The sequence below is a fragment of the Chiloscyllium plagiosum genome, unplaced genomic scaffold (assembly GCF_037043375.1).
Source record: "Chiloscyllium plagiosum isolate Xiang-an unplaced genomic scaffold, Cpla_swu_hap1 HiC_scaffold_3, whole genome shotgun sequence".
Classification (NCBI taxonomy): Eukaryota; Metazoa; Chordata; class Chondrichthyes; order Orectolobiformes; family Hemiscylliidae; genus Chiloscyllium; species Chiloscyllium plagiosum.
The window spans coordinates 26,179,374-26,205,945 of NW_028270141.1; the positions used below are offsets into that span (position 1 = coordinate 26,179,374).

A 26,572-nucleotide genomic window follows, 5' to 3' on the forward strand; every position below is an offset into this window, starting at 1 on the left:
AGGCAACTGTCTGTGTGGAGTTTGCACATTCTCCCCGTGTCTGTATGGGTTTTCTCCGGGTGCTCCGATTTCCTCCCACAGTCCGAAAATGTGCAGGTTAGGTGAATTGGCCATGCTAAATTGCCCGTAGTGGTAGATGTAAGGGAGTGGATCTAGGTGGGTTGCTCTTCGGGGGGTCGGTGTGGACTTGTTGGGCCGAAGGGCCTGTTTCCACACTGTAAGTAATCCAATCTAATCACCTTCTCAAGGGCAACTAGGGATGGGCATAAATACTTGCCCAACTAACAACCCTACATCTCACCAATGAATATTTAAAAACACCTCATCCCCTGATCTGATGCCATCTGCAAACCCCAACCATGCAACCAGTCAATCATTAGCAGTCTGGAGGAGCTGTTCACCACCAATGTAGTGACACAGAAGTTGCAACCTTATGCTTCCAACAGCAAAGAGGTAGTTCAGCAAACGTTTTATTTGTACAGACAACTGCACACTTGTTCATCTATCGCTATTTAAGCATCATGCCACGCAACTTACCTGCCCTTAGCTAACACCTCATCCTACATCCCTCTCTATCACTGATACTCAAACCCAGCACCGCTGTAGCATAGCATTTTATCACAGTTCAATGTGATGCTATTACATATTGGGGAGGATTTCAGCCACCTAAAAAACTTGTACTTTTATTTACAAACAACAAAGCAAACAGTAATCAACCAAACAAAAGCTGCATTTGCCTCTAATAACACAAATCAACTGCTTGCATGTCAAGCATCAGCAAGCTCTCATCCAATGTATTTGGTTGTCAATTAAATCCTGTCAGGCTTGTAGTGGTCAATGCTGCACCACTCTGCCATGCATCAGGTGAAGTTCTTGTTGAATGTCCCCATCCTCCTCCTCAGAGGTCTGCTGTAGCTGGCCTTTTTTGCCAGCCTCCATCATACCCTGTCTTTGCTTGCTCCAGTTGTGCCGTGCATGTGAGGATTATGCAACAGATTCTGTCTGGAGTATATTTCAAGTCCCCACCAGACTGATCCAAGTATTGAATCATTAGCAATCTTGACATCTGATTCACCAAGGCTTTGGTGAAAGAATGGGCTTCACTGTATGTGCTCAGCCTCAGTTAGGGGTTTGTGTAACAGACTTATCAACTATGACCATATTGTGTAGCCTTTATCTCTTAGTCATCATTCTTGTAAGGCATCTGCCATGAAATGGAGCAGGAACATGAGTGTTCTCAAGGATATAGGCACCATGGCAGCTTCCAAGGTACTAAGCACAAACATTAACAAATTGGAATTGATGTGTGGAGAAAACTGGCACATGGAGGTGAATTCATCAATAGATGAATTCCATCAATAATGATATGGCCAGCTCTCATGACATGGGTACAGTGCATTACAGCTATGTTGCTGAATCATATTGCTCTGACTACAACACTTACCTTTCCACAGGGAAATGAGATGAAATGGTGTGAACTAACACAAATTACACCGGTCACATGATGCATTTTTGGGTGGACAATGGAAAGATCCCACACAGGTTTCCTGTGGCTCCTTGGGAATGGCTAGCCACATACAAGTTCAATACAGCTGTCACCTTGACAGCCAATGAGATTGAATGGCTACTCACACCTGCAGATCGAAGGTCCCATTCCATCAATCCCTGACCGGGTCCCCAAGATATCCGCTGCCTGCTCATTCAGAAAAAAATAGCACTGAGGCTGAAAAACTCAAGCTCTCCTGTACATCCAGAGGGACCTTCAGCTGTGGCATCTTCCTATGGTGGCTGTTTGGCATCCACAGGAGGTTGCTTTTGCTCCCGGGTTTGCTGACACATCTGTTGATCTTCCATTTCTCCATACCTTTGTTGTATTACAGCAATAGCGACTATCATATTTCCTTTGGCTGGATCTTGTGTGTGCAGTGGAAGAAACAGAACATGTCATTGTCAATGTGAGCATTCACATCACATGACAGCTTAACAATGGGATATGGAGCATTCAGACCAGGAGCACCAAGGAAGTGACCCATCTTGGCACTTTGACATTAGATCTTAATCTGATAAATGTGTCAACAGTCACACAGCAAAGAGATGGTAGTAGAGTATAAGTGCTTCCTGAGTACTGAACCATTTTCTTCCAAGCTCCATATCACCTATGGAAAGCATCATTGTGTAGGAGAGAGCCTTGCATTATACTAACAGTTTCAATGGAGAGAAAAATCACCTCTGTCTTGCACTGGCTGCATGCATTGTAGCTGCAGATGCATCTTTTAATGACACCTGTGATTACTTCTGCTTCCCAGAGATGTATATCTTCAATTTTCACGGACCAATGGCATTTCTGTGTGCCTTGGAATCAGCATTTGTACCTCACACCTCCTGCATTTCTCGTCACAATGATCTGACTTTGACCTTAAGTCTATAAGTGCATGATTGATACAAGCACCACTTGACTGGCCTCATGTCAAACATGATGTGTTGGACTGGGGTGCAAAGTCAGAAGTCACATGACATCAGGTTATATCCCAATGGATTTATTTAAACTCATAAGCTTTCAGAATGCTGTTCCTTCAAAAGGTGTTTGCTAGTTATGAGTGAGAGTCTTATCTCAATATCTGAAATTTAGTTCAAACATTTGACTTGGTGCTCTGACATTAAGGCAGGCCTTGTTGAACTGCTCACACATTTCTGCCAAATCTGACACCAAAGCCCAGGTCATTCAAGGCCTGGAATATAGGCACTTCTTATAATTGTTCAGATGTAGCTTTGGCTTATTGTCGAATTCTCACCTCTGGCTCAGAGAGTTGTGGAAACTGTCACACTGTTCTACTTCCTTAGTTCAGATTAACCAATTTAGCAGCTATGAATGATGTAAATTTAGTATCTTGCCTGAAATACTCTCTAACAACACAACAAAGCTAGCTACCTCAATATGCCATCTATTAGTTTGACATTTAAGCATGTGCCTCACTTTGGAGTTGTAACAATAATACCAGTCTTGTGACCTAATCTGGATGGACATATTATTTGAAAATGTTTTCCAAACTTTTCAGGAAGAGGATCCAAGACATGTTCAGTAAAATAAAGGTTAATATGAATCATTAAGCTATTCTGCTTCAGTTCAGTGAGGCTTAGAGAGTAGTGGTTGGCATTATTCAATTCAGAATATTTGTTTTGTAACTGAAATAACTGCACAGAGACTGGTATCCCATCACCAACTTACCCTTTATTTACATGTACAGAGTACATGGGCTCTGACCAGCCAGCTCCTAGCCAGTCCCCACAATGAAGAGACTCTCTGAATCCCTGTTTATGTTTGTCAGCCAGGGCTCCTTGATTGGGGTTGTTAACTTGGGCCAGTCAGGGATCTCAGTCTGTGATCCACCTGGTTTAAATCACTACAATAATGATACAAAATACTGAAGAAGCTGTGGGGTCCTACATAAAATATCCCCTACCTAAACTCCTGATTGGTTTAGCTGAGTCTGGTCACAGCTTTCCCTAATAGCGTTCTGTATAAAATCTATCAGAATCCCTGTATATGAATTATAATCATCTCTAGTTCACAGGCCCAACAGACTAGAGCCTTTCTAACGAGATAGATGTGAGATGTTTATTGATAGTTGAGTTAAATTACTGAATTGCTTCTTATTTGTACTCGAAGGGACAATGTCAAAATTTAGCATCTGTGCTTTTAAAATTGCTTTCTACAATTTTCTTTGAACAGTTAAGCCAAAAAGATCTGATAACAAGCATTCAAATCTAGGACTTTCCTGAGTTATGTCTTTCAGCCATTAAGTGCTTCTGTAAATTGGGGTCACGATCAAGAAACTAACAACCGACTCGTGTATAAACTATATTATTAAATATCACTAGATTAGAGTGGTGCTGGAAAAGCACAGCAATTCAGGCAGCATCCGAGGAGCAGGAAAATCGACATTTCGGGCAAAAGTTCTTCATCAGGAATAGAGGCAGAGTGTCTGCATGGTGGAGAGATAAATGAGAGGAGGGTGGGGGAGGGGAGAAAGTAGCATAGAGTACAATAGATGAGTGGGGATGGGGATGGAGGTGATAGGTCAGAGAGGAGGGTGGGGGAAGGTAGCAAAGAGTACACTGGGTGGATGGGGGTGGGGATGGAGGTGATAGGTCAGAGAGGAGGGTGGGGGAAGGTAACAAAGTGTACAATGGGTGGATGGGGGTGGGGTGGATAGGTGAAAGGAAGATAGGCTGGTAGGACAAGCCATGGGGACAGCACTGAGCTGGAAGTTCGGAACTGGGGTGAGGTGGGGGAAGGGGAAATGAGGAAATTGGTGAAGTCCACATTGATGCCCTGGGGTTGAAGTGTTCCGAGGCGGAAGATGAGGCATTCTTCCTTCAGGCGTCGGATGGTGAAGGAGCGGCGGCGAAGGAGGCCCAGGACCTGCATGTCCTCAGCTGAGTGGAAGGGGGAGTTAAAATGTTGGGCCACAGGGCGGTGTGGTTGATTGGTGCGGGTGTACCAGAGATGTTCCCTAAAGCGCTCTGCTTGGAGGCATCCAGTCTCCCCTATGTAGAGGAGACTGCAACGGGAGCAACAGATACAATAAATAATATTGGTGGATGTGCAGGTAACACTTTGATGGATGTGGAAGGCTCCTTTGGGGCCTTGGATGGAGGTGAGGGAGGAGGTGTGGGTGCAGGTTTTACAATTTCTGTGGTGGCAGGGGAAGGTGACAGGATGGGAGGGTGGGTTGTTGGGGGGCGTGGACCTGACCAGGTAGTCATGGAGGGAACTGTCTTTGTGGAAGGTGGGGAGGGAAATATATCCCTGGTGGTGGGGTCTATTTGGAGGTGGCGGAAGTGTCGTCAGATGATTTGGTTTATGCGAAGGTTGGTAGGGTGGGAGGTGAGCACCAGAGGGGTTCTGTCCTTGTTATGGTTGGAGGGGTGGTGTCTGAGAGCGGAGGTGCGGGATGTGGACGAGATGTGTTGGAGGGCATCTTTAACTACGTGGGAAGGGAAATTGCAGTCTCTAAAGAAGGAGGCCATCTGGTGTGTTCTGTGGTGGAACTGGTCCTCCTGGGAGGAGATATGGCAGAGGCAGAGGAATTGGGAATATGGGATGGCATTTTTGCAGGAGGTAGGGTGGGAAGGGGTGTAATCCAGGTAGCTGTGGGAGTCGGTGGGTTTGTAAAAAATGTCGGTGTCATGTCGGTCGTCATTAATGGAGATGGAGAGGTCCAGGAAGGGGAGGGAGGTGTCAGAGATGGTCCAGGTAAATTTAAGGTTGGGGTGGAATGTGTTGGTGAAATTGATGAACTGCTCAACCACCTCGCGGGAGCACGAGGTGGTGCCGAATCAGTCATCAATGTAACGGAGGAAGAGGTGGGGAGTGGTGCCGGTGTAACTACAGAAGATGGACTGCTCTACGTAGCCAACAAAGAGACAGGCATAGCTGGGGCCCATATATGTGCTCACGGCTACCCCTTTGGTCTGGAGGAAGTGGAGGATTCAAAGGAGAAATTGTTAATGGTGCGGACCAGTTCGGCCAAACGAATGAGAGTGTCAGTGGAAGGGTACTGTTGGGGACGTCAGGAGAGGAAGAAACGGAGGGCTTGGAGGCCCTGGTCATGGCAGATGGAGGTGTAGAGGGATTGGATATCCATGGTGAAGATGAGGCATTGGGGGCCAGGGAAACGGAAGTCTTGGAGGAGGTGGAGGGCATGGGTGGTGTCTCGAACGTATGTGGGGAGTTCCTGGGCTGGGGGGGATAGGACAGTGTCGAGATAGATAGAGATGAGTTCAGTGGGGTAGGAGCATGCTGAGACAATGGGTTGGCCAGGGTGGTCCGGCTTGTGAATCTTGGGAAGGAGGTAGAACTGGGCAGTGCAGGGTTCCCGGACTATGAGGTTGGAAGCTGTGGGTGGGAGATCTCCTGAGGTGATGAGGTTCTGTATGGTCTGGGAGATGATGGTTTGGTGATGGGGATGGGGGTCATGGTCGAGGGGGCGGTAGGAGGAGGTGTCTTTGAGTTGGCGTCTGGCTTCAGTGGTGTAGAGGTCAGTGCGCCAGACTACCACTGGCCCCCTTTATCCGCTGGCTTGATGGTGAGGTTGGGATTGGAGCAGAGGGAGGGGAGGGCAGCGCGTTGTGAGGGTGAGAGATTGGAGTGGGGGAAGGGGGTAGACAGGTTGATGCGGTTAATGTCCCAGCAGCAGTTGGAAATGAAGAGGTCAAGGGTGGGTAATAGGTCAGCTCGGGGTGTCCAGGTGGATGGAGTGTGTTGGAAGCGGGCGAAGGGGTCTTCGGAATGTGGGCGGGAGTCCTGATTGTAAAAGTAAGCTCGGAGGTGGAGGTGGCGGTAGAAGTGTTCGATGTCACGCCATGTATTAAATTCATTGATGCGTGGGTGGAGGGGGTGAAGGTGAGTCCTTTGCTGAGGACTGATCGCTTGTCCTCAGTGAGGGGAAGGTCTGGAGAGATGGTGAAAACTCAGCAGGGCTAGGAGCTGGGATCTGGTGTGGGTGTCGAGCTCGGAGTGGGGGCAGCGCCTGTAATTTGAGTGGGTGTGGTGGTGGGGGGAATGGGGGTGGAGTCATGAGCAGGAGTGGTTTTCCAGGTTCTGGAGGGCGGGGATGGTGACAGTGGGATCTGCGGGGGGGGGCGTGTCAGCAGAATGCAGGTGAGTGGCATTGGTGGGGATGGAAGTGGTGGCGAACACGGCAGTGGAGGGGGCGGAAGTCACTGAGTGTGTGACATCAACAATGATGTGAGGGGCGGAAGTGATGTCATGTTTGGTGCAAGAGGAATTGTGAGAGGTGGAAGTGGCCGTGGAAGTGGCCATGATGGGGGCGGAAGTGACATCATCGATCACCGTGGGGATGGTAGCTGCATGGCTAATGGCGTCTGATCTGTTCCAGAGGCCGGGGGAATCTTCTGGAATGTTTGAAGAGTGCTGGTTATGGAGGTGGATTGATAAAAGCTTGTTGTACTTATAGTTTTTGATGTTGAGACGGTGTTGAAATACTGTTTGTTGAGAGTATGAATTCTCCTGAGAATATAGTAAAGGAGGGGTCCTTTGCAATTCTGAGAGAGTGTGGCCCTCAGCTGAGACAGGGCTGACAGAAGAGAGGTCAGGTGCCGGCGCATTGCTGTGAGTGTGGAGTGGGGGATCTTGAAGGAAAACCTAGGAGAACCTAAATATCACTAGGACAATTTTAAAGGAGGTTATGGAATTATATCTGAAAGCTAGACCATTGCATTTAACAATTGTCAAACTAACAAAAGAATCGGTGAATACTTGTTTAAATATCAAGTCTGCTCATGAACTACTGAAGTTTTATCAAATGATTTAAATCACTGCTGGGGAGATTTCTAGCAGTGGTATTTCATTGCATGTTGTATGTGTAGAGTACTGTTATTTTGAAAGAATTATAAGAAGGGTGCAATAGCTATAGAAAAAAAAATCATTAAGGATGAATCCAATATCCAGAATTGTTCATTCAAAAGAGGAACTGAGCTGTGGAATAAATTACCACCGATGCAATGTGTCACAGATAATTTGGGCAATTTCTGACGATGAAAGAATTTGAGAGATATGATAAAGAGACGAGTGGATGGGCTTGAAGGAAATTCCAGTTAATTTATCAACAAATTTGAACTAGCTTTATTGTCAAGAGACAATAGGTGCAGGAGTAGGCCCTTCGAGTCTGCACCACCATTCATTATGATCATGGCTGATCATCCTCAATCAGTATCCTGTTCCTGCCTTATTGTCTCTGTCATGTACTGAAATGAGTGCAGTGAAATGCTTACAAGGCACCACTAATGGCGCCATTTTAGGCACAAAGGTACCTAAGTATAGATTCTGAAGTACAAATTCTTAAGGAAAACAAAAATTAGTAAAATAAAGAAATAAAAATTCCAGCATTACAGTTGTTAGGCAAAAAAAGACAAAACTAAAGAAATAAAAAGTTTAGAATAAGAGTCCTTCCAACCCTGTTCACTGCACTGGGCTTCTCCTCAAGAATCTTGAGGCTGGGAGATCACTCTGGAATCATCCTGAAGCTGCAAGCTCATGCTGGGACAAATGACGCTGTGCCAGGCCGCTGAGAGAATATCACGCAAGAAGATATTTACTTCAACCAAATGGATTTTATTCTCTTTCCTTTTTTTATATATAAGAGGTACCAAATTATTTTGTGTTTCAAAATTCATACATGGAACTTGGGCATCACTAGCTGGGCCAACATTCCTTGCCTAACTCTAATTACCATTGAGAAGATGGTGATGAGCTGCCTTCCTGAACTCTGCAATCCATGGCAGGATGGTGCACTCCGACTTAGGAAAGGTTATCTAGAATTTTGATCCAATGACAGTGAAGGAATGACAAAATAAATCCTTGGTTAGTAATTCTCCCATTAGCTGCTTTTAAAAAATGTTGTAAAACATATTTTGTGTCATTATTTTAAGCAAATAACTATCTGATGTGACGTCTGCTACACTTTTACGAAAACACAACTGTTAGCTCAACAAAGATATAACTCACAGTTGGTGATATGATCAAGTGAGTGCTTAACACATCTGTGTGGTAATTCCTCTGTGAATTCTTTTGAACTAATATTTTTTACAAGTTAAAGTAGCAAAAACAGCATAGTGGAACAGAATTAAATGGATGAATGGCCAATTTGTGTTTCTATGTGACATGTTGGCATCCAATATTCTTTTGGTAATTTTGTGAAACATAATTTTTTCGCATTTGAACTCAAAAGTACCAATACCATGTTAGATCAGGACTCTATTGAGAGATCTTGCTCAAAACACAAATGCATTGCTTCTTTTGCAGGTGCCAATAAACTGTGTATTTCAAGCATCTTCTATTTTTGCTACTGCTTTTTCAATTGGACTATTTCCAGAGCCAGCAGTCATTTAAGAGATAATTGGTTGATACATATACGCACATTAAAGCAATAATTAAATCAGTTCATGTTGAATGAACTACACGCATTAACCACCTACCACTGAATTATACATGGAAAAGGAAAATAAATACTGACAACAGACTCAGCTTTCATCCCAGTGAAAAGTCCTGTAAGAATGCACACTGGAAGGAAGTAGAGAAAACTACTGACATGCGCCATTCCACATAAAAGCCACAGGCAATTTCCATTCTTAATTGAACTAATTTATTACAATGGTTACATGACGTACTGAGACAGAACAAGATTTGTAGATAATATAGTCTATGGAGCATGATCCCAGAGCTGAATGCAAAATTAGACATGTGAATATGAAAGCACAGTATTTGTGCTGGTGCAGCTATGATTATATTTTATGTGGAGGCAGCTCACCACCACCTCATAAGGTCAAACAGAGACAGGTAATAAATGCTGGCCCAGCCCATGACACCCAGATCCTGTGAATGATTAAAAAAGATTCTTCCATTTAATCAACTTTTATCATTACTTCAACGTAAATGGTGAGTAGCTAGAAATTAAAATGTCATGTTTCATGTCAGTTTATAAAAAGATGGATGCAAACCATAGAATTTCATTCGACTAGAATTCTGTTTTTCTGAGTTTTCTTGTCGCTTTCTATCAGCCTACACTTCCATTATTCTTCAGCTTCACTTTTCTGTTGCTAGTTGTTAACATTGGGCTGAATTTCGAAGGCTAGCCGCAGGTGGGAAGGCAGGTGGCTGGGGGCTGCGGGGGGCAGGGCCAAGATGCCCTGTCACTAGTGTCATGCATGCCCTACCCACAACCACTGTCACTAACCAAAGTACCCCGCGCCCTGCACCACCCACAACACCTCTCCAAGGAAAACGATGATTTAAGTTACTGGAGGAGAATGCTTTCTCCACACAGCCCAGAGGAGGACATTAAAGTGTTAATTCTTACCCAGAGGAATCAACCTGCCTCGGCTCTTGTTTAATGGGCAGTGAGAAAGGCCAGTGCTCATTGTGCAGTTGGCTGATTTAACCCTACAGACTGTTGACTAGTTAGAATGGGCATTTCCAGATGCCAACAAAGGTTCCTCCCAACAGATTGCTTCCTAATATCCAGCCTCTTTGCCTGCCCCCTTGCCCAGTGCATTAGACCCTCACCTCTTTTGCAGGTGGCTATCAGCCTGGCCTGAAATATGAGGGTGCATCTTGAGATGTTTGAAGATGTTTGGCATATCTGCCATCCTGGCAGCAGCGAAGTGGAGGCAGTCTCACCCCCGACATTTATGCTGGGTGCTGGGGAGCGCTGCTTCAGTGTAAAGTCCTCAATGTAGAAGGAATTTAGAAATGTTTACTTTTCAAAATAGTGCAGAAGTAATTTAGTTTTTATTCTGAAAGGTTAGGGGTGAGTTTTTACCACAACCTAAGCAGCGGTGTGAAGTGCTTTAAGACACTGCAGTTGCATGGGTCAATCTCAAGGTGTACAAAACCTAAAGTTACATGTATTTGAAACTCCAGGCAGCATGGTTGTCATGCTCTAGCATGTAGTAACTGCGCAAACCGATTCATACTCATGCAAGAATACAGCCAGAATCTGGGGTCAGACTGTAATTGACATCAGACTGAAGTACAGCTTACTTCACTCTGCTTTGCTGTAGAATCAGTTTGGATCTAAACATGTTACATATGGGGCATGAATTTTGAGTCAGTGTGAAGAGAAAATCATTTCCAATGGACCACTAAACTAAATGCTTCCAAAAAATCTTTGAGTTGTTTTGCATATAAATGCAAGTTGTTCCTGCTATCATAGCATTGTATCCTTATAGAATATCTTTATGTGAAAATGTTTTCATGAAAATAAAACAGATATTGCACCAGCAATGGATATGTAAATTCTATTTTTTTTTAGTGTGTTTTTAGTATCACTCTGTGCAAGAGAATTGAGGGTGAATGAGCACAGTGAGATCAGAAGCTTTAAAAAGCTATTTTCAACCTCTCCACAATGCTGCTGCAGGGTGAGAACATAGTGATTTTAAGGACTCCCATTCAATCAGTAGCCTAAGGCTTCCTCTTTATTATTGGATTTCTTGACATGTAGAGAGCAGCACATTATCATTGTTTGAGCTTGGACAGGGCTCCATGTAATAGCAGTCAAACAAAAATCAAAGCTAAATGAGACTTTTTTTGCAAGAAATCAAATTGCTTTTAGAACAGAATTCTAGCTGTGAATACACCCTAATGCTTCTCAACCTCAAATTGTTCTTTCAAAAAGTACTTCTGGCAACAATCCATACCAAATGAGAATTGCATCAATTAATCTGCAGCTTGGCTTTCTCTATTGCTGCTTTTGTGCTTTTGGGAGTGTTTTCTGAAGAAAGGATGTAAGCTGGTAGAATAGGCAGTCACATTGTGATTAATGCTTAAAATAATGGAAATAGCAAGAACAACAAGAATATTTGTTGCATTAATGGTCCTTACTGTGTGAAAATCCAGTTCTAAACACACAGTATAAAGCATATAAATTAGGAGAGGAATAGGCTATTTAGCCCGTGAAGCCTGTTTTCCAAATCAATAAAATCATCGCTGATCTGGTTGTGGCTTCAACTCCACTTACCCCTATACTGTCTGACTCCGTTGTTGGTCTCTCTCCACCTTGATATGCATTGGATATTTTCTTGCAGTGAGTTATCATTAAATCAACTGCATATCCTGTCAGATTATTTATTAATAATTGGAAAAGCTAATGCAAGTACAATAATAATGTATGTTTTAAACACTAGAAAAGCTTCTAATCTATATTCAAATTCATTGTTTACCCTCCTTTACTTATGTGACAACAAACTGATATTTTTGATACTAAATAAAAACTGAAAGAACTGAAAGATATTTTTGATGTTTGCACTGCATCCACATAATATGACAACACATCTGTCTCTGATTATCATCTTTCATCTCATAATACAGCACTGTGCAGTGACTATGCCAGTGAGGAAGATCTCAGTTTGCAAAAAAGCATAAGAAACCTTTTTCTAAATCTTAGATTTGATACTGTAGCATATTAACAGGACTGGATTCAATATGCATAATGGAGATCTCCAGTTTTTCTTTTTACAAATACTTATTGTACAAGTGTTATTGTGTTCATTAGTGGATAAGTCGATATTTATTGTTCATTCCTTCAGTGAACATGAGACAAAATGTGAAGTCAAGAAAAGAATGCAGAGTGAATTAAAATTAGAATTAGCTTTACTCTTGAGTGCAGTGCAAAGTCTACAAGTCGTCACTTATTGCACCATCTTGGGTACAAATGTACCGAGGTAGAGATTCTTAGGGGGAAAAAATAGAAAATAAAAGAAATAAAAAGCCCTGTACTACAGACCTTCCACAATAATAAAGTGAAGGAAAACAAAAAACTGGCTTTAGGTATAGTTGTCTGCAGTCACTGGAGTTATTTTACATTTTCCATATTAGGTTGAAGTTGTAGTTATCCAAAATATATTTAATTAAATAATTGAATCAAAAATTTCTATATCTAAGGTTAAGTGATTAGAAGTTAGATTTTCATGTGTCTGATCTGTTAATGAGGAATTAACCAGTTTCGATGAAAAAGTCACTTTTGTGAAATGATTTCTCTAGAACTACAGAGACAATATCCATGTGAATACTCCTCACAGTACATACCTATTTTCCAGAAAATAATCACTTCTAGTATTTTTACACCTTACCGCTGATTATAAGCATTTGCTGGGTTTTGAATTACAAAATCATATTGTGCACACATCGCTATCAATGAGCAAAGCTTGGAGACTTCATCATATGCACCTTCCTTGATAGCAATCATGGTTTTGTCGGAATGTAAGTAATAACCACATACAGCGAGTTCATATAGTCTTACTTACTCCTGCTCTCTGGACTTCCATAAATATTGCTCTCTGGAAGGTTTTCTCCCAAACTGCAAGGTCGCTGCCCATCTCAACACAGAAATAATGGTTCTCGCCTTGACCCGCCAGAACACTGAAACCGTACGGCCTCTGGTCTTGAAGCTCACAGTCCTGATGAAGACCTAAACATAAGTTTGCTTGAAGCCAGCATTCATCAGCAAGCCAGAGCTGTAAAATATTCTGCAGTAGATTATCTTCAAGCCATTTAACCTGAGACAGATAATGTCTAGAATACACTTTAAATAGCCATTGCTAACCAAAGATTATGGGGAAACATTTCTTTAAGAAAATTGTAGCATAATGAAGTATCCTAAAAGTATTCTGTTTCAAACATATGTGCTTCACTAAAGTATGGTTGATATGGTCTCAATGTGCAAGTGCATATTTGAAAAATGTAATGTCAGAAGGGAAATTAAAAGCACTTTCATGGTGCACAAACTTAATTTGTTCATCAATCTCATTATATTATGAAATAATTTGTTAAATGTTAAGGAATACAAATTTAGTTAACTATCTTGAGTTTAGTAATGTATAACCAAATGTCAGATTAACTGGAACAGAAAGGCTGTCAATCAGATTAATTTTCTAGAATTATACCAAGGAAATGAATATCCAATGTACGTTGAATGTCAAACATAGAATAGGAGTATTTCAAAATGAGCAGCAGTTGTAACTTTTTGTACAGAACGTTTAAAGTGTAGATTTGATCTTGTCCTCGACATTGAATAGTGAATGGACTCTCAAACTCTTAGCATTCACTTATACCTGTGTTTTGGTTTTTGCAGCTGTTTACTTATTTACTTATCTATGCTATTTAACTCTGTGATCTGCCTGTATTGCTCGCAAGACAAAGCTTTTCACTGTGCTCTAATACACGTGACAATAAATTCAATACAAATTCAAATTTAAATCATGTAAATGAGATTTGAATGCAAATAAATATAAGGAAGCATTCAGCTTGTTGTCTGTCTTTTTTAACTGAGTTCAAAGGAAAAGATCTGTTTTAGATGATTTGATAGAGAGGATATTGCAAAAAGATAAATTTCAGGCACAGGTTACATCTAGCCCCATTCACATTTCATTGATGTTTTGCATTTTAAATCCTATTTTCTGGAAGTTAGGCTTGGCCACAAAACTAATCCTACCCCCCCAAATGAGTTAATCACCTTGACAAATTTCTGCTATTCACACCCCATTATGGGCCTTCAAGGAAGATCCTAATATTAAGTTTTCCTTCAAATACAGTGGCACTAATATGCACCTTTTAAATCTTTTAAAGTATAGTAAAGAATATTCAATTTATTTAAAAAACTCACCATCATATGCAAATGCAACTAATGAGTAATACTGCATAGTTTATTTTAAAATAAGTTTTACTTTTTAAAACCAATTAATTCACAGGGAAGATTACTTTTTTTTTGGTGATAGCCTAAGAATGTAATTATAGCCTAAAAGGTTATGTGAATATTTAAGTTTGCAACAGGTAAAATGTGTAACCATTGGATCTAAAGTTTGCAGAAAAGCATTTTAAGACATTACCAATGTATGCAGTGTATCTTTATTAGATTAGATTGAATTCCCTACAGTATGGAAACAGGTCCTTCAGCCCAACAAGTCCACGTCGACCGTCTGAAGAGTAACACAGCCCCTACCCTATATTTACTCCTGACCAATGCACCTAACACTTTGGGCAATTTAGCATGGCCAATTCACCTGACCTGTACATCTTTTGGATTGTGCGAGGAAACCTGAGCGCCCAGAGGAAACCTTAATCTTAAATGAGATTGGTACCATTTCCTCCTATCTTTAGTGGTCAAACAATGTCAGGGATGTAAGTTCTATTCATGAACCTGCCTGAGCTCTTTCATTAAAAACAATCTAATGAGTTGAGCAAAATAGTACTTGGGTTTCTTTATCAAGGAAAAGCCTTTTTTTTTAACATTGGACAAAGTATGGCTGCAAGTGCATAAAATGACTAAATGTAGTATATGGATAATCACAGAGATAGAAGCTCCCATGTACATCATTCGGTCTCCAAAATGTCATCAATTTTGATCTTTTAAACAATTTCATCATCTTCTTATAAAATGGTAACCTGCCATCTCAAAACTAAAGATTTTAATAGCCAGAGCAAATAAGTAGTTTAAACTTTCATCAGTACAATAGCACCTCCAACAATGCAACACCATCAGAGTGGTGTTCAAACCTGGATCACTGATCCTGTGCCCTTGTGACTCAGAAGTAAAAATACAGGAACTGAACAGCCAAAACATGAAACCTTCTAATTTTCATATTTCGATCGCTGCACACAATATATGTCTAAATCATCCGAGATATAAATTTTAGCCTGTTATTCAATGCTCTGCATTTTTGCCTGAATAGTTTGATTTCATTGCCAGACAAAGAGAGTTACCTTGTGAACTTTACAAAGAATCTCACAGAGGTTGTAGATTTTTTCAGCCCACAGCCAGTCACGAATGCTGACCTATAAAAATAAAAAAAACTGTTAAAATTATAATGTCGTGGACAAAATTATGGCTCAGTTATTATTGTGAATTATCCAGTTAGTGCTATGCTAGTTTTAAAAACTGGCTTGTTGTAGATTGGGTAACTCTTAAATTCAACTCTTAAATCGGATGCATTTTATCACGATTTGTATTTTGGGCCCTAAATTAACCATTGACGTTTTGTAGCAAGTCTGTCACCAAGTAACATGATTAATTCAATACTTTCGATCTGCTGGACACTGTAGCAATGGGAGAAAAATCAAATGCAGTGAATAGGGTGCCAGTGTAGAATTGTGAATAGGGTTAGAGGATATTAAGCGAGGTTGAAAAGATAGAAACTTAGAAAATGTTTTGATTTGGAGGTGCCGGTGTTGGACTGGGGCATACAAAATTAAAAATCAGTCACCTGCTGAAGGAGCAGCACTCCAAAAGCCAGTGTTTCCAAATAAACTTTTTGGACTATAGCCTGGTGTTGTGTGATTTTTAACTTAGAAAATATTTGATACAGAAAGATGTTATTTAACTCATCTTGTTTGTCCTGGCCAACAAATGATTCTGATATGCAAGTAGCCATACCAACCATTCAAAGTAGCCAGGATGGTGAATTATTGGGTTGTGAGTACATCAACAGATAAAGTGTCATTCATACAAAACCCCAGTGCTTCTGGTCAATAAGCAGCACAACTGTAGCTGGCATTGATTTAATGGGAAAAGGATGGGGCTTCGGAAGTATTCAAACTGAAGAAGTTGATGCTAAATAGGTGTGGTTTTGTGATTTGTTAATTCATTTTGAGTTGTCCTACAATGGCTGTCCTACACAGTGCTCTCCACTGTGTCCCAATCTCCTGTTAGTTCCCCTTCACCTTAATTTGTATCTTTGTTTAATGTGTACCAATTTCCCTAAAACTGTTTCCACCACCCTACAGACACCACATTCTAGAACCCAATTGCTCATTGATGAGAATCATCTCTGCTCCTTGATGTTTTAATACATTATCTTTGTAAGAGTCCATGTATTCCTATTTTTGAACAATGGCTTAGAAATGAGAAAAATGGACATTATTTTTTCAAAAAGAGAAGAACGTAGAAGAAATTTTCCACAATTTGTAAAAACAAGCAATATTAATTTGAGTTCCAGATGAACTAGTTTCATTTGTTATAGGGGTCACGAAGAGCTTAGCAATAGAAACAAGCCTCTGATTGAAACCATTATAAATGCCGGAGGAAACATCACAGAAGCGCTTCACAGGAGGCTCCCAAGCACTGAGGATGTCACCTAGACAGGGGACAAAACGTCTGCAACACAAATTCCCAGCTCGGCGAACAGAACCACAACAAGCCTCTGATTGGTCAGGCTGCAGTTTAACACAGAATCTGAAAGAGGAATGAAAACAAAGAAGCGAGGAAACCTCCAGGAGCAGGTTGCAACTATTTGTAATGATTGTAAAGCGGTCATCCAGGTGGACCTCAGAGATGACATCCCCGATTGGATCAGGTGTACTGCCCCAATCAGGGAGCCCAGGCTGACAGATAAGAACAGCAGTGTCAGACATTCTGTTCATTCTGACAGCTGTCTCTGAGGGGTTTGGGCCAATTTCACAGACTCTCCACAAGTAAATAAGCATGATTTGGGTGACAGGATGCCAGCTTCTGTAGAGTTATTTCAACCCTCTTTCACTTTTTGCTGGAAAGTTACATTTTCTAATTGTCTGCCAAAAGATCAGAAAAATTACATTCGGAGATGAAGAAATATAAAATTCTAAAATCCAATGGAAAAAGACAGGCCCTGAATCCAACTAATTAACCACTGAACTGAAGACTGATTGTCAGTGTGCAGACAACATCGAGTCATCATTGAAGATTCACCAAGATTGTGAAACACTCCATCCAGCTTTGTGTTTTGGATTGGCGGGAAAGAATTGTACTTGGCTGACTATTTATTTTCCCTCCACTCATTATGAGTTTTGTGTGTGAGAATTTTAAAAAAGGTGAAGCTTCAGATGTAAATGTTATACATTCTTTCATTTTATTGTTCTTACTGAAGTTAAGCTTGTTCCAATAAACGTACTGATTTTTACTTTTACTGAATGATGTTGGTGTGGTTTGTTTTCATCCTGCATAACACTCATTCAGAAGCAAATTTGGTAGTTTGATTAAATCTTCATATTCTTGGTGACGCCAGGATAAGGAAGGGGCAGCACAGTGGCTAAGTGGTTAGCACTGTTGCCTTACAGCACCAGGGATCCGGATTAGATTCCTGCCTAGGGTGACTGACTGTGTGGAGTTTGCACATTCTTTCTGTGTCTGTGTGTGTTTCCTCCCACAATCCAAAGATGTGCAGGTTAGGTGAATTGGCCATGCTAATTTGCCCATGGTGTTCAGCGATGTGTAGATTAGGTGCATTAGTCTGGGGTAATGCTGAATAGTCAGGGAATGGGTCTGGCTGGGTTACTCTTTGGAGGGTTGGCGTGGACTTGTTGGGCCAAATGGTCTGTTTCCACACTGTAAGGATTCTAATTCTAATTCAATTTCAAGCACACTATCCGAGTGAGTCATGACAAAGTTTTGGGTTCATGGTCAAGATATTTTGGAAGAAGGACAATGCAAAATTGATAAGGCAGGACTTATGCACTGGGGAGTATTGCTGAACAAAGTGACCTTGGGATGCAGGTGCATAATTCATTGAAGGTGGAGTCACATACGACCAGGGTAGTGAAGGCGGCATTTGGTACACTTGTTTTCATTGGTCAGTTCATGGAATATAGGAGTTGGGTTGGCATATTGCAGCTGTAGGTTAGGCCACTTTTGGAATTCTGCCTTGAATTCTGGCCTCTCTGCTATAGGACAGTTGTTGTGAAACTTGAAAGGTCTCAGAAAAGAATTACAAGGAAGTTGCCGGGATTGGAGGGTCTGAGCTAAAGGGAGAGGCTGAATAGGTTGGGACTTTTTTTTTTCTGGATGAGAGGTGACCTTATAGAGGTTTATAAAATCATGAGGGGCATAGATAGAGTGAATAGCCAAGGTCTTTTTTCCCAGGTTAGAGGTGTCCAAAACCAGAGACCAGAGATTTAAGGTGAGAGGCAAAAGATTTATAAAAGGGATCTGAGGAACAATGTTTTCACACAGAGAGTGGTGCATGTATGGAATGAGCTGCCAGAGGAAGTGGTGGAGGCTGGTACAATTGCAACATTAACAGACGTCTGGATGGGTATATGGATAGAAAAGGTTTAGAGGGACATGGGCCAAGTGCTGGCAAATGGGAATACATTAATGTAGGATATCTGGTTAGAATGGATGAGTTAGACTGAACAGTCTGTTTCTATGCTGTACAGCTCTATGCCGTGAGGGAAGAATGTACCAGCTTGAGATAGAATGGGTTTGAAAAGAATAGAATTTGATATTGAGACTAAAAAACAAACTGAATTTATGATATTGATGGCAGAGAAAAGAGAAGGACAAAGAAAGAGCGTAAACAGAAGTGGAATTTAAATTTCAAAGAGAAAAAGAAAAAGAAGAGTGAGATAAGTAATTCCACTAGAAAATGTTAGTTTTAAAAAAAAGACATCAGAAGCCAATGCAGGCTGTGCTGTGGAAAATCCTAGTCATAATCTAAAGGCCAGTGAGAAAATGTTTAAACTTGTACAAACTATGGTTACAAAAGTTGAGGAAAAGATGTGTATTTGGTACAGTAGCCCGTTCTCATGTATTCTTGGGTCCATTATCACAGTATCTGGAGGTGAAAATTAATGCAGATGCTGAAATCTGTACTGAAAACAAAATATATTAGAGATCATAGTGGGTCAGGCAGCATCCATGGAGAGAAAGTAAGCTAATGTTTCAGGTCTAGATGACTCTTTATCAGAGCTGAGGCTGAGGTTACCAGGCTTTCTGTCCACTGATGCTGCCTGACCCACTGTGATCTCCAGCATATTTTGTTTACAGATTACATTATATGGGTTGCTTTCAGTATAGCTCACCTATTTTTTCCTACTCTTAGCTCTTATTCTCAATTATTCAGCTTTTTTCCTACTCTGACATGCTATCCATTATCTCTGCATTTGCCTATCCCTTTCACGTTTCTCTCACTGAGTTCTATCTCCACTTGCCAGCTCACCTCTTCCCTTCCCCTCCTAATCCAACTTCAGCAATAAATGCCATATTTTCCCAGCTGATAACAGTTCTGATGAAGAATTACTTGACTCTAAACATTACCTCTGTTTTCTTCCCACGGACACTGCCAAACTTGCTGAATTCCTGCAGAAATTATTGATTTTGTTCCAGATCTGTAGCAAATGCAGTACTTTGCTTTCTATTACCTCACAAAAGTAACGTGATTCTGAACAAATGGAATAAATTAATCATGCAGACTCTTTGGTCCAACTTGTCCATGCTGACCAGATATCCAAAATTAATCTATCCCATTTGCCAGCATTTGGCCCATATCCCTCTGGTCCCTTCACATTCATATATGCAACCAGATGTCTTTTAAATGTTCTAACTACAACTTTCTGTGTCACCAGGAGATAACAAACATATATCAAAGAAGCATTCTGGAGTGGTAGTTATTGATTTGTAACATTGAAACCTTGACAGCCAATATGTGCTCATCAAGATTCCATAAACAGAAATGAGATTAAATGATTAGATAATCTGATTTTATTGATATTTGTTGAACAGATAAATATTGGTCAGGACACCAGAGAGGTTTTTGGTTCAAAATAATGCTATGAGGTATTTTATATCCATAACATCCAATGATGACTGCTTTGACAATGCAACACTCTTTATTTGCTTCATTGGAGAGCTAACCTAAATTATATATTCAGTTGTAGTCTTGAAGTCACCATCTTCTGAGTCAAAGATGAGCCAATGATATCTAACTGGATGAAAAAAAATCCTCCGAAGACAGCTTAATAGACCTGAAATTTTAATTCTGTTTTCTCTCCACAGATACTGCCAGACTTGCTTTCCAAGACTTAGTTTCCAACAATTTCTGTTTTTGATATCTCAATGGACACGGATAGTGCAAACATCTAATCCGATTCAATTGTTTTTGAGTTGTTTGTTATTCTGCTACACTACTTAAATTTGCAACCAGACCACTGACCGAACAAATCAATGGTGTACCCTAACACTGTGTTGTTAAATGCCTGGAAGTTAAGCTTACCATATATGGGAACATGGTGAGAAATATTAGGAACACTTAACATGTACTCTCTTAATTTTAAGGTGGGTTAATTATTCTAAATTAAGCCCAGGAGCAAAGTAACAAGCTAAAAGAAGAAACATCTGCACAATATTAAAAAGGTTTCAGCCTCTTACCGGTGGAGAATTGAATATGTGTAGAGAAGAACCTTTCAGTCCCAGAAACTTGCACTTGTAAAGCTGATTGGATTCAGCTCCTAGCAGCTTCTCACTCACCCACCCCATGTGAATTATCTGCAGAGGAAAACCTTAGAAAATTGAAAAGTCAATCCTCAAAATCAAAACACAGTATTTTTTAATGATTCTTGCACACAAAGTCATTAATTTTGTAATGAAACCTCTTCAAGGACTCTGTGCGGTCATAATGTCTAAATCAGATAGGAAATTGCTCAACTGGATTATCGAGGTATCAACACTTAAAAGCATTCGGTGTGGAATTATGAGGATTTGAATCCAATTTAGAATGACAGCCTCCATTGCTGCAAAGGCACAACAAGGATAGGCTCAGCAAGCTCAAAATATTCTTCAGAATTGGCAGCTTACTCACAGAATGCACAGCATTGCAGGTTCAATGTCACTTTACATTTAATTTTTTGCTTTATGCATAAAAGAGAGACTCGCCAGCAACTTTAGGATATTTTAAAAGCTACAGTCAGAAAGCTATCGCAACAAAGAATGACTGAGTTTTCCTTGTTGTTTTGAGATAGAAATACAAATTCTGAAATGAATAAACCCATATATATTTTGGCCATCCAATATTTGTAGATTGAAGGTTATAACAATTGATGATTTCACGTATCACTCATTTCACGTTTACATAAATTGCAGATTTTTTCACAAAGGAAGAGTGGGCACTTTTAAAGTGATGTTTGCTCAAAATTACTAAGTGAAAACAGTAACCGCATGAGATTTTCATTATATTATATAATGCTGTGATTCTGTTGGAAACAAGAGCCTCGGCACGGTGGCCCAGTGGTCAGCACTGTTGCCTCACAGCGCCAGAAACCCGGCTTCAATTCTGCCTCAGGCTGAATTTATACATTCTCCCCGTGTCTGCATGGGTTTCCTCCGGGTGCTCCGGTTTCCTCCCACAGTCCAAAAATGTGCAGGTTAGGTGAATTGGCCATGCTAAATTGCCCGTAGTGTTAGGCGAAGGGGTAAATGTAGGGGAATGGGTCTGGATGGGTTGCGATTCGGAGGGTCGGTGTGGACTTGTTGGGCCAAAGGGCCTGTTTCCACACTGTAAGTAATCTAATCTAATCTAATCATTCAGGCTGTTCATAATGCTAGCAGTTACCACACTGGTTTAACAATAGCTCTGGACATGCAGGGACACTGAAAACCACACGATAGGCTGGGGATGTGCATAGCCAGAGTTTCAATATTGTTTGCTGGGTTGAACAATTTAGCTTAATGGGCTATTCATAATCAAATCATTCTGAGCTGTTAGTCAAATGATGTTGCTGGAAGTCTCCAACAGAGGGAAAGATCTGACTCAGTACCAGTCAGAAAAATGACATTTAATAAATTCTTCTGGTTTTATGTTTCATCTCTGGGCAGCAGTACTTTAATTTGAAATCACACATTTCGGAGCTTCTTTCATTGTAGAACTTTTTCAAAAGACGTCACTTTCAATTACATCCAGTTCTGAACTCATATGAAGAATGTTGTTTGCAATCTCAAGAAGATTGAAGGTGATCCTTTTCGAAATGGGGCTGTAAATTATGGAGATACATATGGAAAGTGGAGCTTGTTTTACTGGAGAAAAAGTTTTAAAATTCAATGATACTTTGCGAGCAAACAGGTTATGTAACTTTGACACTACAAAGACAGAGACAAAGACAAAGGATACTTGTCCAAAATTAACAAGTCTCAAACAAAGAGTCTGGATTAGAATTCCACAGATTGTGTGCAACAGAGTTCTAAGGAAAAGTGCAGTTGATTGTTGATTAATGTTCATTAATCCCTTTAATAAAGACCAGGGTAAAAAATATGGGTAATGTGTAAGCAATTTATAGAGATATGCATAAGCACAGCAGGTAAGAAAATTTATGGGATATGACAAGACTATGAAGGTATCAACTAATGAATAAAACTGATTAAATGGTACAGATATAATATCGAACTGAAACTTCGACACGATATTAAAATCCAGACCAAAACCCACAATTTTATCCCCTTAGAAACTTTTTACTGCCTCTCTCATTTAGTGGAACCTCTGGAAAGAAGGAGCAAATGGCCTTTGCTTGTTCTACATTTTCCATTTAATATTCTGAATATTCCTTTGATTTTTTGAAAGAATGTTAAACTTCAATTAGGTCACAACATCGTGATATGAAGCTGACCTCATTCTCCGAGTGTAAAGATAGATAGTTTGAAGGGTACTAAAACTTTCCAAGTCATTACTCTTGGATGTCTGACTAACATGCAAATAAGTAGAGCATAGCAGTATTGATGATAAGATGACATACAGGCTAGGAATGAAATGTTTTACATGACAGCTAGCTTTATGTAACTTAATTGTCTGTTTTTGTGGAGACGAAAAGAAGCACCATAGCAATTCTGACAATATTTTTTATCTTAGCCTCCATTTTGTCCATTTCTGCAAATGCAAATAAGAATTGCCAAACCGTCATACACTGATTCACGTTTATTTAGCCTCTAAATAACTGACTATAGGTGTTACAGCAAATCACAGAATTGCTACAGTGTGAAAACAGACCCTTCAATGCAACAAGTCTACACTGATCCTCTGAAGAGTAGCCTGCTCAGATCCATTCCCCTACCCTCTTGCTCTACAGTTACCCCTGACGAATGCACCTAACCTACACATCCCTAAACACTATGGACAATTTAGTGTGGTCAATTCACCTAACATGCACATCTTTGGATTGTGGGAGGAAACTGGAGTACCCGGAGGAAACCCACACACACACAGGGAGAATGTGCAAACTCCACACAGAAAGTTGCCCGAGGCTGGAATCAAACCCGGATCCCTGGTGTTGTGAGGCAGCAGAGCTAACCACTGAGCCACTGTGCCCTGAGGAGATGGCAAGAGATTTTTCACTTTGAGAATAGACTGTAACAAACATTGTTGGATGGGAAAATTTGGATCCATAATTTTCAAAAAGTTAGAATGTAAACAAGTATAACTATAAGATTTTAGTCTAACCTGTGCCGTCAATGGTCAATAGAATAACAAATAACTAAAAGAAACCAGCGAAATGTTCAAGATAGCAATGTTTGTGATAATATTGTACTTCAGACCTGGAAGACTCTTGACATCCAATGGTAATTAGAATAATAATTGTCAATACTTCTGGTCCAGTAAAACAAACTCAACTAAGGCCCTGCTAATGATCAGAACTTTAAAAGACGGGTAGGTTGTGTCAGTGCGACTATGGTCAATTGCTAACAGTCATTTGGTGATAATACAGAAAATGTCTAACAGGCGTGAAATTAGAAGTCAATATTTTCATGAGGAGAAAGAGGAGTGAAATTGTGGAATAAAGTATCAAATCTGCAGAGAGAGTTCAGGGAATGAAGACCTCCCAGGAAATAGTCATGAGGAAGTTATGTTACCCAAAGCAAAGTAAAATAATGGATAAGAAACAATTAAGGTTCAAGTGTCAAGGTAAAGCTTGATGGAAAACTATTCCTAAAGTTGACGAAAGTGCTTCTCTAATATATTTTTTGCCTGATTATGGTAATCACTGTTATAAACATCATTTGCAACTTTTGGACCTACAGTAATTTTATCAGCCAAGATGGCATTCGGTATTATTATATTTCTAATTGACTAAGTTATGCAGCAAGATAATTTATAAAAGATAAATTTTAGCTTAAATTCCCTTATTTATCTACTGGGTATCTTGTTCAGTGATAGACTTTTATATCAATTCTCTATTTTATTGTTCCAGTCTATGTTTGAATCTGACAATTGACTGAAGGGTATCAATTTATTTTATGTTTTGTAAGTACCAGTCTTAACCAGAACTCCATTGGAAAACAAGTGATAATAGAAAGTGAATATTTGTATAAATGGGAGATTAGAGATCAGAAATGTAAGAGACAAATAAAAATCTGCTGCTATACATTAGGATGAAACTTATTTCACAATACCTTTGAGCAGTTTTTGAACTGCTGTGTCTTTATTTTATTTATTTAAGTCCACAATGCCAAACAAACTACTGTTTAACTCCCCGTGAAAAAAAAGTAGATTACCTTAAGAAACAAATACAATATATCAGACTAGAACAAATGCAGTTTCCCTTTATTTGAGCGCTGTTTGCAATTTGCAGTATGGATTTTAAAAGAAAGATAATGTGTGTGAATTCATTAAAACACCCCTGGCTATAGATAGCCATTAATTACAAAATATGCAAACACAATAAAATAAATAAATTAGTGCTTCCAAGTTGAGTAGCCATGATACAGATCTCAATAACCAAGGAAGTGACAGCAATAATACCTTTCAAATTCTTCATCTCAAACATGATTGAAGTCTAAACATTATTTAAACAAGGTTTGTTATGAGTGCAAATACTAAATAATGCACATACAATTCCTTTAAATTTAACCTGCACACATGTTCAAATTCCAGCTACCCTTCATTTGGTCACAATTATGTAATAGATTTTGCCATCACATTGCTCTTATCAGCTAGCAAGTCTTCACATCCTTTTCACTCCTTTAGTTCAGATGGAGAAAATATATTTCTTACATGGAAACATGTTTTCATTACATATATGACTTTTTCTCCAAAGGAGAGGCATCCTACCTGATCATTTGAAGGACAGCATTTATTGGCCATTTTCATCTGTACATTTAAAATAATATATGGAAAAGAATCATTAATGCTGATATATTCAAGAAACATCAAAACATTTCTCAAAATATTTCCCAAACTCCATTTGTGATCAACTGGAAAAGTTTCTAAAGTTTGATATCACCATTTTATTGCACACATGTTTTATGTACTGCTATTATATTCCTTTCTCCATTACTTGAGAAGTTGCCTGTATATATTAAATTGATTAAAATTTCTATTAATTTAGTCCAGGGCAAAGTTAACATATTAGTGCAGCAAAATCATCAACAGTAATCCCTAACTTTCAATCTGGTCTTTCACATTTTATTGAGTTTTAAAGGCAAAGCATAACAATGCTCAAGACTAAAGACAAAAATGCTTGGATTACCTTAATGATGGGAGAAAGATGCTGGAGACCAGAGCTGAAAATGTGTGGCTGGAAAAGCGCAGCAGGTCAGGCAGCATCCAAGGAGCAGGAGAATCGACGTTTCGGGCATGAGCCCTTCATCAGGAATGAGGAAAGTGTGCCAAGCAGGGTAAGATAAAAGGTAGGGAGGAGGGACTTGGGGGAGGGGGGTTGAAAATGCGATAGGTGGAAGGAGGTTAAGGTGAGGATGATAGGCCGGAGTGGGGTGGGTGCGGAGAGGTCAGGAAGAAGATTGCAGGTTAGGAAGGTGGTGCTGAGTTCAAGGGTTGGGACTGAGACAAGGTGGGGGGGAGGGGAAATGAGGAAACTGGAGAAATCTGAGTTCATCCCTTGTGGTTGGAGGGTTCCTAGGCGGAAGATGAGGCGCTCTTCCTCCAGCCGTCGTGTTGCTATGGTCTGGCGATGGAGGAGTCCTTGGTGGGGTGGGAGGGGGAGTTGAAGTGTTGAGCCACGGGGTGGTTGGATTGGTTGGTCCGGGTGTCCCAGAGGTGTTCTCTGAAACGTTCCGCAAGTAGGCGGCCTGTCTCTCCAATATAGAGGTGGCCACATCGGGTGCAGCGGATGCAGTAAATGATGTGTGTGGAGGTGCAGGTGAATTTGTAGCGGATATGGAAGGATCCCTTGGGGCCTTGGAGGGAAGTAAGGGGGGAGGTGTGGGCGCATGTTTTGCATTTCTTGCGGTTGCAGGGGAAGGTGCCGGGAGTGGAGGTTGGATTGGTGGGGGGTGTGGACCTGACGAGGGAATCACGGAGGGAG

General features: G+C 40.4%; 1 protein-coding gene across 2 annotated transcripts in view; it reads right to left on the reverse strand.

The window, feature by feature from the left end:
• Positions 1–26,572, reverse strand: part of sntg2 (syntrophin, gamma 2) — a 1,097,028-nt gene that overhangs the window by 32,642 nt on the left and 1,037,814 nt on the right. Inside the window, exons 12-15 of one of the 2 annotated variants that reach the window (XM_087975850.1) lie at positions 25,360–25,398; positions 20,697–20,813; positions 15,281–15,352; positions 12,826–13,035 (exon numbers count right to left, since the gene is read on the reverse strand). In XM_087975850.1, coding sequence (XP_087831976.1) covers positions 12,826–13,035; positions 15,281–15,352; positions 20,697–20,813; positions 25,360–25,398 — 438 coding nt within the window. The remainder of the gene's footprint in view (positions 1–12,825; positions 13,036–15,280; positions 15,353–20,696; positions 20,814–25,359; positions 25,399–26,572) is intronic. The other variant, XM_087975858.1, reaches the window with a different exon arrangement.